The sequence below is a fragment of the Meles meles genome, chromosome 6 (assembly GCF_922984935.1).
Source record: "Meles meles chromosome 6, mMelMel3.1 paternal haplotype, whole genome shotgun sequence".
NCBI classification, from domain to species: Eukaryota; Metazoa; Chordata; class Mammalia; order Carnivora; family Mustelidae; genus Meles; species Meles meles.
Window position 1 is genome coordinate 73105244 of NC_060071.1, and position 13605 is coordinate 73118848.

The following is a 13605-nucleotide window of genomic DNA, read 5'->3' on the forward strand; positions in this document are numbered from 1 at the left end:
TGCAGAATGCACAAGTATTTATGAGTTCAGGTCACAAATGTGTACAAGGGATAGCTGTGACTCCAAATCCACATCAATAATTTTTTTTCTTTCTCCACTTGTTGACTTGTTTCCAGGCAGTTCATTTTCCTTATAGTACCCTAGCAACAAGGGCAGGGGCAGGAGCAGGTAAGACAAGGGAGGGGGTATTTCTGGTTTACCTTATACAGAAGGTATATCTTTTTAGGATTCCTGAATTAAGAGGACAGGCTCTCCTAGGAGACTTCTATGAGCAGTCTCAGGTCTCTGTCTTCAGCAACCCATGCCAGTGAGGTGGGAAAACCAAGAGGCAAATTCACTGAGTTCAACAAATATTCTTAGACTGAAATTTCCTTAGGTTCTGGTGTTCACTTAGTTTTTCACGTTAAAGTCCCTTATTTTCTTTCTAACTTATCCATACACGAAAGATTTTTTTTTCTAATAGTTTATCAAAAGGCCTTTATCTTTTGGGGCGCCTGGGTGGCTCAGTGGGTTAAAGCCTTTGCCTTGGCTCAGGTCATGATCCCAGGGTCCTGGGATCAAGTCCCACATTGGGGTCTCTGCTCTGCAGGGAGCCTTCCCCCCAGCCCCCGCCCCTGCACGCCCCTCTCTGCCTATTTGTGATCGCTATCAAATAAATAAATAAAAATCTTAAAAAAAAAAATCTTTTAAAGACAGGTGCTGAAATATTTATGGATGAAACAAAATAGTTCATGGAATTTGCTTTAAAGGGGTGCCTGGGGGTGCGCCTGGGTGGCTCAGTGGGTTAAAGCCTCTGCCTTTGGCACAGGTTGTAATCCCCGGGTCCTGGGATCAAACCCCACACCAGGCTCCCTGCTCCTCCCCTCTCTGCCTCTCCGCCTACTTGTGATCTCTGTCTGTCAGATAAATAAATAAAATCTTTAAAAATAATAATAATAATAAAGGGGTACCTGGGTGGCTCAGTCCGTTAAGAGTCTGCCTTTGGTTAAAAGTCCCAGGGTCCTGGGATCAAGCCCTGCATTGGGCTCCCTGCTCAGCAAAGAGCCTGCTTCTCCCTCTCCCTCTGCTAACCCCTCACTCAACTTGTGCTCCTTCTCTGTCAAATAAATAAATAAAATCTTAAAAAAAAAAAAAGAATTTGCTTTAAAATAATACAAAACAAAGAAAGTGGATGAGGTTACAGAGGAAACAGACTCACCATGATCTGATCATTCTTGAAGTTGGCTGAAGGATATTTGAAATTCCCATAATAAAAAATTTTATATTGTTTTGTTTTAATGAAAACTAAAGAAGAACATGGAAAAAATATGCCAAAAACAACAAAAGCTAAAATCAGAAATTTTTAGTTGTTACCAGTAGGTAGGTTAATCCAGATTCCTAACCCTCTATGCTGCCAAGACCATCTCTTTTGACTCCCCTGGGAACTAAGTACAGTTATAGTTTTTGCTGTCCTCACAGCTGCCTTCTGTAGTTACTAAGAACATGTTCCCATTCCTTTCTTCCTCTCTGGTCATGTTTGCAATAGTATTGTAAGTATCAATGGAAATGGAAACATTTTTCCTTTTTAGAAGCAACTGTAACATTAACCAGGATCTTTAGCTGTTATTTTCTGAATTATAAATTCCACCTGTGCTATTTATGACCTTTAAATTAAATTCTAAGCAGCTACATTTTATATTCATCCTACAATGCTGAACTCCATAATTTAAAAGAAAAACCCTTTTGTGGCCAGAATACCTGAATACGGTTGTCATATATATATGACATACATAAAGATACAAAACATTCTCTTTAAATGATGGCTATAATTCTAAAACTACAAACAATTTGCAAAAAAAGTCAATTTTTTGCCACATATAAACACAATACTGACTGAATTTTTATCTGGAAAAACTAATAAATGAGAATAATAATTAAAAAAAAAAAACCAGCACAACATTAAAATCATTCTTTACCCAGTCTGTAGTAAAAGGAGCTCCATTTGCCATCAAAATACGAACTTCATCATCTTGACCTGCTCGTGCTGCTTCTAAAAGCTTCTTTCCCAAATCTACCAGGGACATCTAAACAAAACAAAGATGAATTTAACATCTCTATTAATGTATTATTACATGACTTTTCCCCATGTATCTTTATTAATACCAATTCTCAATTATCCCTCTAAAAGTCTGTGATACGGTTAATTTCAAACTATAGATCATGCAAAAGCAATTTGTATTTGAATCTGGGGAACAGATTTTTCCTTTCTCATTAAGTTTTTAGCTAGGATAATAAAATTAGTTTGAATTCTCCAAACATAGCTGGTAAAGATAATGAGGTAAGTAGCAGAGGCTTGTCTGATATTTAAAACTAATAAGAAACTGTTTTCACTGGAGGAGTGCAGCAATAAAGTTTTTCATAAAAGTAAACATAAAAAAGGTACGAGATACTATCCTCTGTAACTGGTACAAATTACAATAAATATATTGTAACTGTTTTTTGCAACAGCAAATCAGAAAATGTATTCAGAATTTACAATAAAATATTTTCAATTGTTGCACAGTCAATACACATTCAGGTTCTTCCAGAAAAGGGCAAAATTCACACTCAATGAAATACTGGAAAGAAAGTCTTACAGTATTATCAGCAGGCTATGTGTTTCACTGAGAAGCTAGAAAGTAAGTGCAACGTTGTATCTTGTATTCAAGATACCTAAAAAGACCAATGTCACAAGTCAGAGTGTGTGTGAGTGTGTGTTTGGCAGTCTGGTGTGTGTGGGTGTGTGGGGGTGGGGGAGTGTCTTCTTGAGTCAGAAATACCGAAATACGTGTTAAGGAAGGATCATGACAAGAGTACATAGATGAAAAGAGATTTGAATTTATTAGAGATGCTCAAATTCAAGGGATGATGGTTCTGAGAAGAAAGGTCCCAAATTCAGGAGGACTATTCAGCTGGAAGACGATTCATTAATGCTATATAGTATCCTGAGCAAAGGCAAAGCAGTAGAAGTTGAGGTCTGTGAGGAAGGGAAGATACTGAACCCCTAGATTTATACAAGAAAAAAAATGTATGAGGTATGAATTTGCCTCAAAAAGAGAATACCCTTTGAAAGTTGGATAAGTGGTCAAGGGGAAAGAAATTTTATGTCAGGTTGATTAGTGTATTCAAATCTTGTATGAACAGCTATTATTGAAGAAGGAGGGGAGAGGAGTATGTATGTATGTATGTATGTAAGAAGGGAGTTAGAGATTAGAGAAGTTATTGATTCCAGGAAGGACAGACTGCATTATATAATTAGAAAAAATGTTAGAGAATGTAAAAGGGCTGACTAAAATATATGTATCTATATACCTAGATATATCCCTTGAAAGAACAGATTTATGTTTGCATTACTATATTTGTTAGTAGATTCTAGAACATGGGAACAACCAAACATAAAGTAACCAGTAACAGATGACAATGTTGGGAGACTTGCACAAGATTAAGTGAGATGAATATGTCCAAAACAGGCATTTGTTACAAGCAGGAAAGAATTTCTTGTAATTATTCCATTTATAAGGATAAAAAGAATTCATAATATATCCCATGGTAAAGAAGAAAAACAACCACATGAGTTTATGTGTTTTATGTAGGGGTTTTTACATGTATTTTTTTCGTGTGACACAACACTTTCACCCTTTCTGTTTTCCTCCCATTCTCTCTCATATCCTGACTGAGTCACTGGAACCCAGGATACTCCTTAATCATGCTAAAGACATTAAGATCTAAAGAGATTACTGATCTCTAAAGAAGGATTTTTCCTAGGAAATATGCCAGCTGGATAGTAAAAATTTACATCAGAGTCAAAAGGCAAAGAACGTGGAATCATTCCCTCTGAAAAGCAGGATAACGCAAAAAGAAACTGACCTATGTTACACAAAAGTACAGTAAAGTCTAAACCGGCCACACTAGCAAACACATTGACTACACTTGGATGACCAAAATTTAATATAAATGTGGCTTTTCAGTAAAATAATTCTTCACCCAAAATATACGCTTTTATGTCTTACACATGTAATACAAAATCAGTTTGCATTCATTCAGCATACATACTGCCAGATGGTTTAGACATCTGGGTATCTTTGTGATAGTGGTTTAGGATTTCTCCTCATTTTTAGAAACTGAGTTGTCTGCCTTTTTCTTAATGATTTGTAAGAATTCGTAACATACTTTCTGCATAGGAGTGCTTTGTCAGATATAATATGTATTCTAAGTATCTCCTTCCAGAATCCTGATTTTTTGACTCTCCACCACTTCCTTGATATCATATACTATCATCTATGGGTGGATAATGAAACTTCAATGTATTAAAAAACAAAAATAAAATCAAAGACCGCAAAGGAATGTCTGCCACAAAAAATGAATGTAAGAAACATTAATAATTTTTATTATGTAAAAGTTCTGACTCAAAATGAGAAGGGAAAACAAACAAACACCATGAACCCAACAGAGCAACAGTAAAAGGACAAAGCAAGAAATAATAATGAGGAGCCTAGGATCATCTGGGTCCAAATTTGTATGTCTCTGAAACATAATGGGAGGGGGCCTCAGAAAGGCCTCTGGAATTGCACACTACCTTCTGCTTCTAGAATGAAATCTAAACTTAAAATTTGAGAGTAGGGTAACTGATGGGGTCTCTGCGGGCTAGTGACACCTCCCTCCACAGCGCAGTGGGTGTATTTACCCTGTTAAATCAGATTACTCCCATGACAAATATGCAACCTGATGTTTAAAAAAACCAAACCAAACAAAACAAAAGAACCAAGCCCAGGGGAGCCTGGCTCAGTCAGTCTGAGAAGGAACATGTGACACTGGAGCTTGAGCTCAGAGGCCTGTGGCTCATGTTAAGGGTAGAGATTATTTAAACAAATACACTTTAAAAAATAAGAAAAAAGGAAAAAACCAAGCCCACATTGGAGTCATTTGCTCCCCACAACAGCAAACCAAGAGTTCATTACAGTTTCAACCTGTCTCAGGAAGGTAACCTTTCTAGAAGCCAACCTGAAATTTTCTGGTCAGCACTAGTAAGGTACTATTCCCTCCCTGCCTAAAAAAAGGTGTCTTGGCCAGGAACAATCTTTTCTTTTGCTAATAACTTCCTTGCCCACCTTCTTATAAAGACCTTCCATTCTGTACACCTCCTCAGACCTCCTCTCTACTAGTCCAGTTCATAAATTACTTAATAAAATCCAATCCAATCTTCAAGAAAAGTCAAAGGACGTGACCATATATTTTCCAAAAGGGAAAAAAAGAAATAATTCACAAACATAAAAAATGTTCAGTATCACTAAGAGTCAAATAAATGTAAATAATTTAAAAGTTAAATTTAAAAAAGTATGAGGTGAGACTAATACTTTTACATGCTGACGTCTTATATATATTGATAGCAATATATATGGATCAGCTGGGGTTTTTTGGATCAGCTTTTTTTAAATGTCAATTTAGCAATACATAAAAGTTACCAAAATAGGGGGTACAGCTCAGGGGTAGAGCATTTGACCCCATAAAAGTTACCAAAATGTTCAAGCCTAATGACCAATAAATGATCCCACTTCTGAGATGGATCCTAAAGAAAAAATTAAAAATATACTGAAACAGATTTATCAATACATGTATACATGTATATACACATAAAACTACATATATTATATATAATCATTTGTATCATGTAAACAACCTAGATGAAGGAAAATGTGGAATCTAATAGAACAAAACACAGTAATTTTTTTTTTAAGATTTTATTTATTTATTTGACAAAGATCACAAGTAGACAGAGAGGCAGGCAGAGAGAAGAAGGGAAGCAGGCTCCCTGCTAAGCAGAGAGCCCGATGCGGAGCTCAATCCCAGGACCCTGGGATCATGACCTGAGCCGAAGGCAGAGGCTTTAACCCACTGAGCTACCCAGGCGCCCTACAAAACACAGTAATTTAAAATAATAGCTGAAAGTTACATAACATTAAAAAGTTATGCCACATTAAATAAAAAGATAAAAAACTAATTTCTGAATGTCAAAAATACACAGAGAACAAAACACCAAAAAAATACCAACAACTGTTAGAGTAACAAGATTATGGGAAAATTTTCCTCCATTTAAGTTTCTATAATGTTACTAAATTATCTTTCTAATTCAAAACCTAGTTTTTTAAGGGGACAAATTACATTGTATGATTATCAACTAACTAAATGCTGACATTAACGAAAGTTATATACTGACTTACTAAACAGGAAAAGTAGAAAAAATAAAGAAAATGCATGATATTGGGTACTTTAAAATAGTATTACTGATCTGATTACAAGAATGGCAAGAAAACTATGATGCACTTAAAACAACTTTTATTACAATTCTGTAGCTTCTTAATTATTCAAAACACATCAAGGACTCAGGATATTTAAATTATTGTGGTTTTAAAGTTCCATGAGCAACACAGCCATGCAGTAAAAAAATAGCTGATGGGGCACCTCGGTGCCTCCTGCTCTGCTTATTTGTGATCTCTCTTCCTCTGTCAAATAAATAAATAAAATCTTTTTTTTTTAAGATTTTATTTATTTGAGAGATCACAAGTAGGCAGAAGCAGGCAGAGAGAGGAAGGGAAGCAGTCTCCTCGCCAAGCAGAGAGCCCGATGCAGGGCTCAATCCCAAGACCCCAGGATCATGACCTGAGCCGAAGGCAGAGGCTTTAACCCACTGAGCCACCCTGGGGCCCCATCAGCTATTTTACTATAGCTGTGTTGCTCATGGAACTTTAAAACCACAATAATTTAAATATCCTGAGTCCTTGATGTGTTTTGAATAATTAAGAAGCTACAGAATTGTAATAAAAGTTGTTTTAAGTGCATAGGCGCCCAATAAATAAAATCTTTAAAAAAAAAAAAGTTGAATACTTTTAAATCAGCAGATCCCAAAATGGTAGCAGTACTGCCCCCTAGAGAGCCCTTTGGATATATACGGAGACATTTTTGGAGTCTGATGCAGGGAGGAGTGGGGTGAAGGCTCTATTAGCATTAAAAGAGCCTGTGTCTGGGATACTAGAGGTCCAGCAATGCAGGGAACAATCCAGTATGGCAAAGAATTGTCACATGTTCTGGATGACTTTCAAATGGTCCACTGAACATATCTAAGGCTAGAACTTAACTAATAGGTAAACAAATGTATTTTTTCATAGTTATTAATGTATCCAAAATTTTCCAGAATGCAACCCTACTATAAATCTAATTGTTTTGGTCAAAACTTTACTAAGAGCTGTTCAGCATTTTTGAAAATCATGTCACCAATGTTGATCCCACTTGGTTATCTGAATCACCAATATAAAATACTATCAATCAGCTCTCACAGCTTATCACTTTTCACAGTGATTCTATGTATAGGTGCAAGCATTTGACAATCTCCTGTGTCATCCAGGGTGGTCTGCTCGAGGATTTACATACTGAAATATACAATTTATTATAAAGTGCTTTCTTTCCAGGACAGCTGGGTGGCTCAATCAGTTAACTGTCTGCCTTCCACTCAGGTCATGATCCTAGAGTCCTGGGATGGAGCCCTGTGGCTCTGCTCAGTGGGGCGTCTGCTTCTCCCTCTCCCTCTGTCCTCTTCCTGTGTGCATGCTCGTGCTCTCTCTCTCTTTCAAATAAAATATTTTTTAAAAAAGTGCTTTCCTTCCATTTCTCTTTTACAATTAAATATTTTAATGATTTTTTTGAAATTATGCAGATAGGTAATAATAACCATAGTTTTTATTTTATTTTATTTTATTTATTTGACAGAGAAATCACAAGTAGGCAGAGAGGGAGGCAGAGAGAGGGGGGTAAGCAGGCTCCCTGCTGAGCAGAGAGCCCAATGCGGGGCTTGATCCCAGGACCATAGCTTTCATTTCAAGTTAGTAAAAGGGGTAATACAAACATTTTTTATAGGGAGCCAGCACTGGATTTAATAAGACTGAAAAAGCAATGGAAGAAAATACAAATGAGATCAAATAAGACCAAAATCAAAGGCACTCTTACTGTTTTTGTCAAGATAATTAGTAAATTGTAAAACAACAAAAATGCCAAAATGTAGCAATTTCAACTTCTGATTCATACTTAAGCGGAACAACACACACTACAGAATAATTCTAATCCTCAGAGGAACTCAACTGCATTAAGACAACAAATTGACTGAGGGGCCCACAGCTCCAGATAGAGCCCCCTCAATCAACTTTGCTCGTTAACTCTTTAAGTTAGATTTACATAAAACCATTTAAGGGCCTAGCAATAAATGTTGTTTTTTTGGTATGGCAAAAAACTTTTGCCCAAGAAAATAAAGAGGCATAATTCAATTCAATAAATTTTAATAAATGTTAAATATACTTACTTACTGAAAAAAACACTGTATGTATGGCACTGAATGCCATCCCATTTAATACCCCTTTCAAGAAAAGTAACCTAAAAACTCACTGAAATAAATTCCGTCCTGAATTTTCTTACTACTTCCAAAAATTTTATCACAATCTGATACAAACCATTATTTTTTTAGCTTCAATAATATGAATTTTAGATCTACAGGGCAATTTCAAAACATCCACAAACTAGCTCCTTTTCCTTAAAAGTACATGCTGAGAGAGCCATCTAGTGGTAAAAGGAATTACTAACTATAACTACATTTTTTTTTTTTTTTAAGATTTTATTTATTTAGTTGACAGAAAAAGAACACAAGTAGGCAGACCAGCAGGCAGAGGGAGTGGGAGAAGCAGGCTCTCCGCTGAGCAGGGAGCCTGATGCAGTGCTTGATCCCAGAACCCTGGAATCATGATCTGAGCTAAAGGCCGCTGCTTATTTAACCAAATGAGCCACCCAGGTGCCCTATAATTATATTTTTAAAGCTTACAGTCTATTTTGTTTTGAATTTCTATAATTAATAGCTCACAGAGCTGTTTTGAGGATTATAATATCTACTGGAAATGAAAACTCTCTATAAAACTGTAAAGTACTAATTCTATATGAATTGTTACTAGCATTCCTAAAAAAGAATATAAAAAAAAAGTTAGAAAATATAATCCTATTACAATACACTTAATAATAAACCTTGATTGCCTCATTGAAAACTTCAGCATAAACTTGCAATATAATTCCTATGCTCAATGAGAACAATTACAAATCCATTAAAACTCTTCTAAAGCTTTCCACCAAGCAATTTAGTACTATGTATGCATCAAAAGCCTTTAAGATGATCATACTCTTTGACCTAATAATCCCACTCATATAAATCTATCACAAGGAAACTATCTGAAACATATTAAAAGTAATGTTATTTAAAACAGGGAAAAACTGAAATGCCCTAAAACAAGTAATAGTTAAAAGAGATTAGGGGAGCCTGGGTGGCTCAGTTGATCAGCTCAGGTCATGATCCCAGGGTCCTGGGATAGAGCCCACATCATCAGGCTTCCTCCCCACGGGGAGCCTGCTTCTCCCTCTGTGTCTGCTTGTGTTCCCCCTGCTTATGCTCTGTCAAATAAATTTTAAAAATCTTTTTTTTTTTTTTAAAGAAATTGGGGTACCTGGGTGCCTCAGTGGGTTAAAGCCTCTGTTTTTGGCTCGGGTCATGATCCCAGAGTCTGGGATCGAGCCCTGCATCAGGCTCTCTGCTCGGTGGGGAGCCTGCTTCCCGCCCCCCACCAACCACCACCGCCTGCCTCTCTGCCTGCTTGTGATCTCAGTCAGATAAATAAGAAAAGAAATTAAGATAGATCATAATGGATACTGCGAGGTTTTTTTTATTTTTTATTATGGAAAATTTTGAGCAAATACAGGAACAGGCACAAAAGTATAATGAACTTCCACACAGCCACCAAATGGCTTCAATATTACCAATTTATTGACAGCCCATTTCCCACCCACACACATTTTGAAGCAAATATTGGACATTATTTCATCTGTAAATATTCCAGTATGTATGTCTAAAAGATAACCAATACTACAGCCATTTAAGGCTATTTATAAATAACATGCAACAGTATTAGAATCAAGCCTCTAAAATGAATACACACCATGATCCTAACTATGTAAAAAGTGCATAGAAAAGCACCCAGAAGCAATATACAATATACCATGATAATGAAAATCAGAAGTCTTTCCCTTTTTCCCATTTATACTCTATTTCATAAGTGTTCTATAATGAGCACATATTACTCCTGTAACTAAAAATAAACTTTTATTAGTTGTTTCTAATAGTAATAGAAATTTGTTGCATCTAGTAATGTCATTTCAGTGAAAAAAATGAATGGAAAAAAGTGAATATCTCATATCCTGCATTTAGTAGATCTATAAATCACACAAGTAAAATGTTGTAAAGAATACTAGTTAAGGGGTGCTTTGGTGGCTCAGTGGGTTAAGCCTCTGCCTTTGGCTCAGGTCATGATCTCAGGGTCCTGGGATCGAGCCCTGCATTGGGCTCTCTGCTTGGCGGGGAGCCTGCTTCCTCCTCTCTCTCTCTCTCTGCCTGCCTCTCTGCCTACTTGTGATCTCTGTCTGTCAAATTAAAAAAAAAAAAAATTTTTTTAAATCTTTAAAAAAAGTACTAGTTAAAAATACATGAATAAGCACAAAAACCTTTAATTAAAAAGCTTTTCACCAAAATGAGACTGCAGTTAAAAAACATTTTTAATGTAAGAAATTAGATGTTGAAAGCTATTTTTTAATAGTAAAGGCATAAAAGGTGACTCTAAAATTAAGCATATTATAACCATGTGTTTAACTATACATATGAAAATATTCTTGGGCATGAGAATTTAGTTGCCTACATTCCCATAAGGAAATAGGGGTGCCTGGGTGGCTCAGTCTGTTTAGCCTCTGCCTTTGGCTCAGGTCATGATCCCGGGGTCCTGGGATCAAGCCCCATGTCATGAGGCTCCCTACTCAGCAGGGAATCTATTTCTTTCTGGCACCCCACTCTTGCCCTCTCTCTCTCTCTAAAATAAATTTATTTTAAGAGAAGGGAGAAAGAAAGACAATAACTTGGAAAATAAAACGAGTACCTGGCATGTTGCTAAATAATTACCTAGTCTCATATAATCTAAACAGACTTACTCCAACAGTTATGGTCTCCACTTTGCAAAGGAGACAAAGAATAAAAGGACTTACCAAAGAGCACTAGTTTCAGTCTAAAGATAAGACCCATATTCTTAACTCTTGTGTTCTAAATTAGAGAACACTGGGAATCTGCAGGGATATAAAAGAACATGCCCCTCAAGTCTCTCTCTCTCTGCAATTCCTTTGAAGAAAAAATAATCATATGAACTCTGGTATATTTGGAATTTTCTCCCATTTCCATTTTGTCCAGTGGGCTTTTTTTTTTTTTACCTTTTTTAACTTAAAAATGACACTTTCAAACAAAGTCTCTAAAGAAAAATCATCTCCCATAAACCCTTGTTTCAGAAAACCATCAAAAGATGTACTCCTCCAAGACCAGGAATAAACAAAAACTGGAATCAAGGGCTTCAGGAAATAAGGGATCCAATATAACTAGAGTGGAAGAGGATCCCCAAGATGATGATAAAGGAGACCCCAAGAGGTGCTGTACCAGAAACCTGGAAAGCAAATCCAGATTGGAACCAGAGGACAGAGGTTCCAGAAGGAGGTCTCCAAGGAAAAGACAGGCTGATAAGACTCCCAGGAAAAGAATGGGATCTCCAGTGGGGAATCTGACATGGGTTAATGATGGATACAAGAACAGTAAGCAAAAGAAAAAAGTACATAATTTCTTTTTCAGAAGGAAGGAAAAAAAAAAAAAAACCTACACAAGAAAGAAAATGTAATCCCAGTATACACACATGGCATGGGTTAGTGAAGAAGAGTAGTTCCAGGATTGCAGTAACCCCCGAATAATAATCCAAGCAAAATTTTTGGTGTACTTCTATTAAGAAGATGAAGAGTGAGGGGTACCTGGATGGCTCAGTGGGGGGTGTCCTACTTGTGGTTTCAGTTCAGGTTGTGATCTCATGGGTGGTGGAATCAGGGCTCCTGCACTGGGTTCCCCACTCTGTGGGGAGTCTGCTTAGGGATTCTCTCCCTCTGCTCCTACTCCCCACTTCCAAGTCCGGCTCATGCATGTTTTCTCTCTCTCTCTCTCTAAAATGGATAAATAAATCTTTTTAAAAAGATGAAGAATAAGGAAAAATATGCTTAGAGGTAGTTTGGTTTAAGATAGCCAAAGCTTCATCTTCATAACTGGGAAGTCAAAGATATATATATAAAAAAATCAATAAAAAGCATAAGCAGGTTATTTAGAAATATGGAGGGAAGTACTAGAGGGGAAAAAACAGCAAAAAAAGAATGGATGCCTTTGAAAAAAGGTTCTGGGGTGGAAAGGAATAACACAAGGGACTCAGGGTTGTTGTTTTTGACCATAAACCTTGTATTTTTTTACTTTTCAACTTCATACATGTATACTTTAATAAAAATAAAAGTACAATAAACAAATATATGTTCACTTTATATAAAAAATGTATCATTCAAATTCAAAGTCATCCCCATACTTCCTGTTGGTCTTATTCCCCAGAAATAACCACTATTTAAATGTTTAGTGTGTAGCCTTCTAAATCTTTTCTGTGCCTATAAAAACACACAGGCACAATGCTTCTTTTCAAACAAATAAACAAAAGAAGGGATCATATCATAGTGGTTTTACAACTTGCTTCTTTGCACTCAACAGGGATCCCCTTGTTTTATCAGTGACATCTTTCTAAATGCACACAGATAAAAACATATTTTTTACTAGCTACACAGAAGTATGGTAGGCTGAATAGTGGCCCCCCCAAAGATGTCTAGATCTTAATTCCCAGAATCTGTGAATGTAAGCTTATGTGGCAAAAAGGACTTTCCAGGTGTGATTAAATGAAGGATCTTGAGATAGGAAGATCCTGGATAATCTAGATGGGCTAAAGTAATCACAAGGGTCCTTGTAAGTGGGATGGAGGAGGGTCAGGATCAGAGAGAAGGAAGCAGAGATCAGAGGAGAAAGAGAGATCTGAAGTATCTATAGTTGCTAGCCTTGAAGATGGCGGGGTGGGGGAATACTGCACCAGCCAAAAATGCAGGCAGCCTTGAAAAAACTAGAAAAGGAAAGAAAACAGATTCTCCCTTGGAACCTCCAGAAGGAACACAACCGTTCTATCTTCTAGCAAGTTTATCTTTCTTAGCCATGATTACCTGATAACTTCCAAATCTATCTTCAGTCCAGGCTTCCATCCAAGCTAGATAGACCCTAATATTCAACTGGATAGATACCTCCACCAGTAGATGCCAAGCACTTCAAAAGTCAAACTGTTTAAGTAGTGGCTTGTTCCCTACTTCAGAAACTTTGGAATCCTTCTGGACCCCTTCTTCCACTCACCTCAATTCCAATCAGTCATGACTTGTCACTTTTACCTCCCAAATGTCTCTTAAATCCTTCTTTTTATTTTTTTTAAAGATTTTATTTATTTGACAGACAGAGATCACAAGTAGGCAGAGAGGCAGGCAGAGAGAGAGAGGAAGGGAAGCAGGCTCCCTGTTGACCAGAGAGCCCGATGTGGGGCTCGATCCCAGGACCCTGGGATCGTGACCTGAGCTGAAGGC

At 36.8% G+C, this 13605-nt stretch overlaps 1 protein-coding gene across 3 annotated transcripts in view; it reads right to left on the reverse strand.

Moving 5' to 3' along the window:
• Positions 1–13605, reverse strand: part of GABPB1 (GA binding protein transcription factor subunit beta 1) — a 68190-nt gene that overhangs the window by 26930 nt on the left and 27655 nt on the right. For all 3 annotated transcript variants that reach the window (XM_046008425.1, XM_046008423.1, XM_046008424.1), the window contains exon 2: positions 1956–2063. In XM_046008425.1, coding sequence (XP_045864381.1) covers positions 1956–2063 — 108 coding nt within the window. The remainder of the gene's footprint in view (positions 1–1955; positions 2064–13605) is intronic.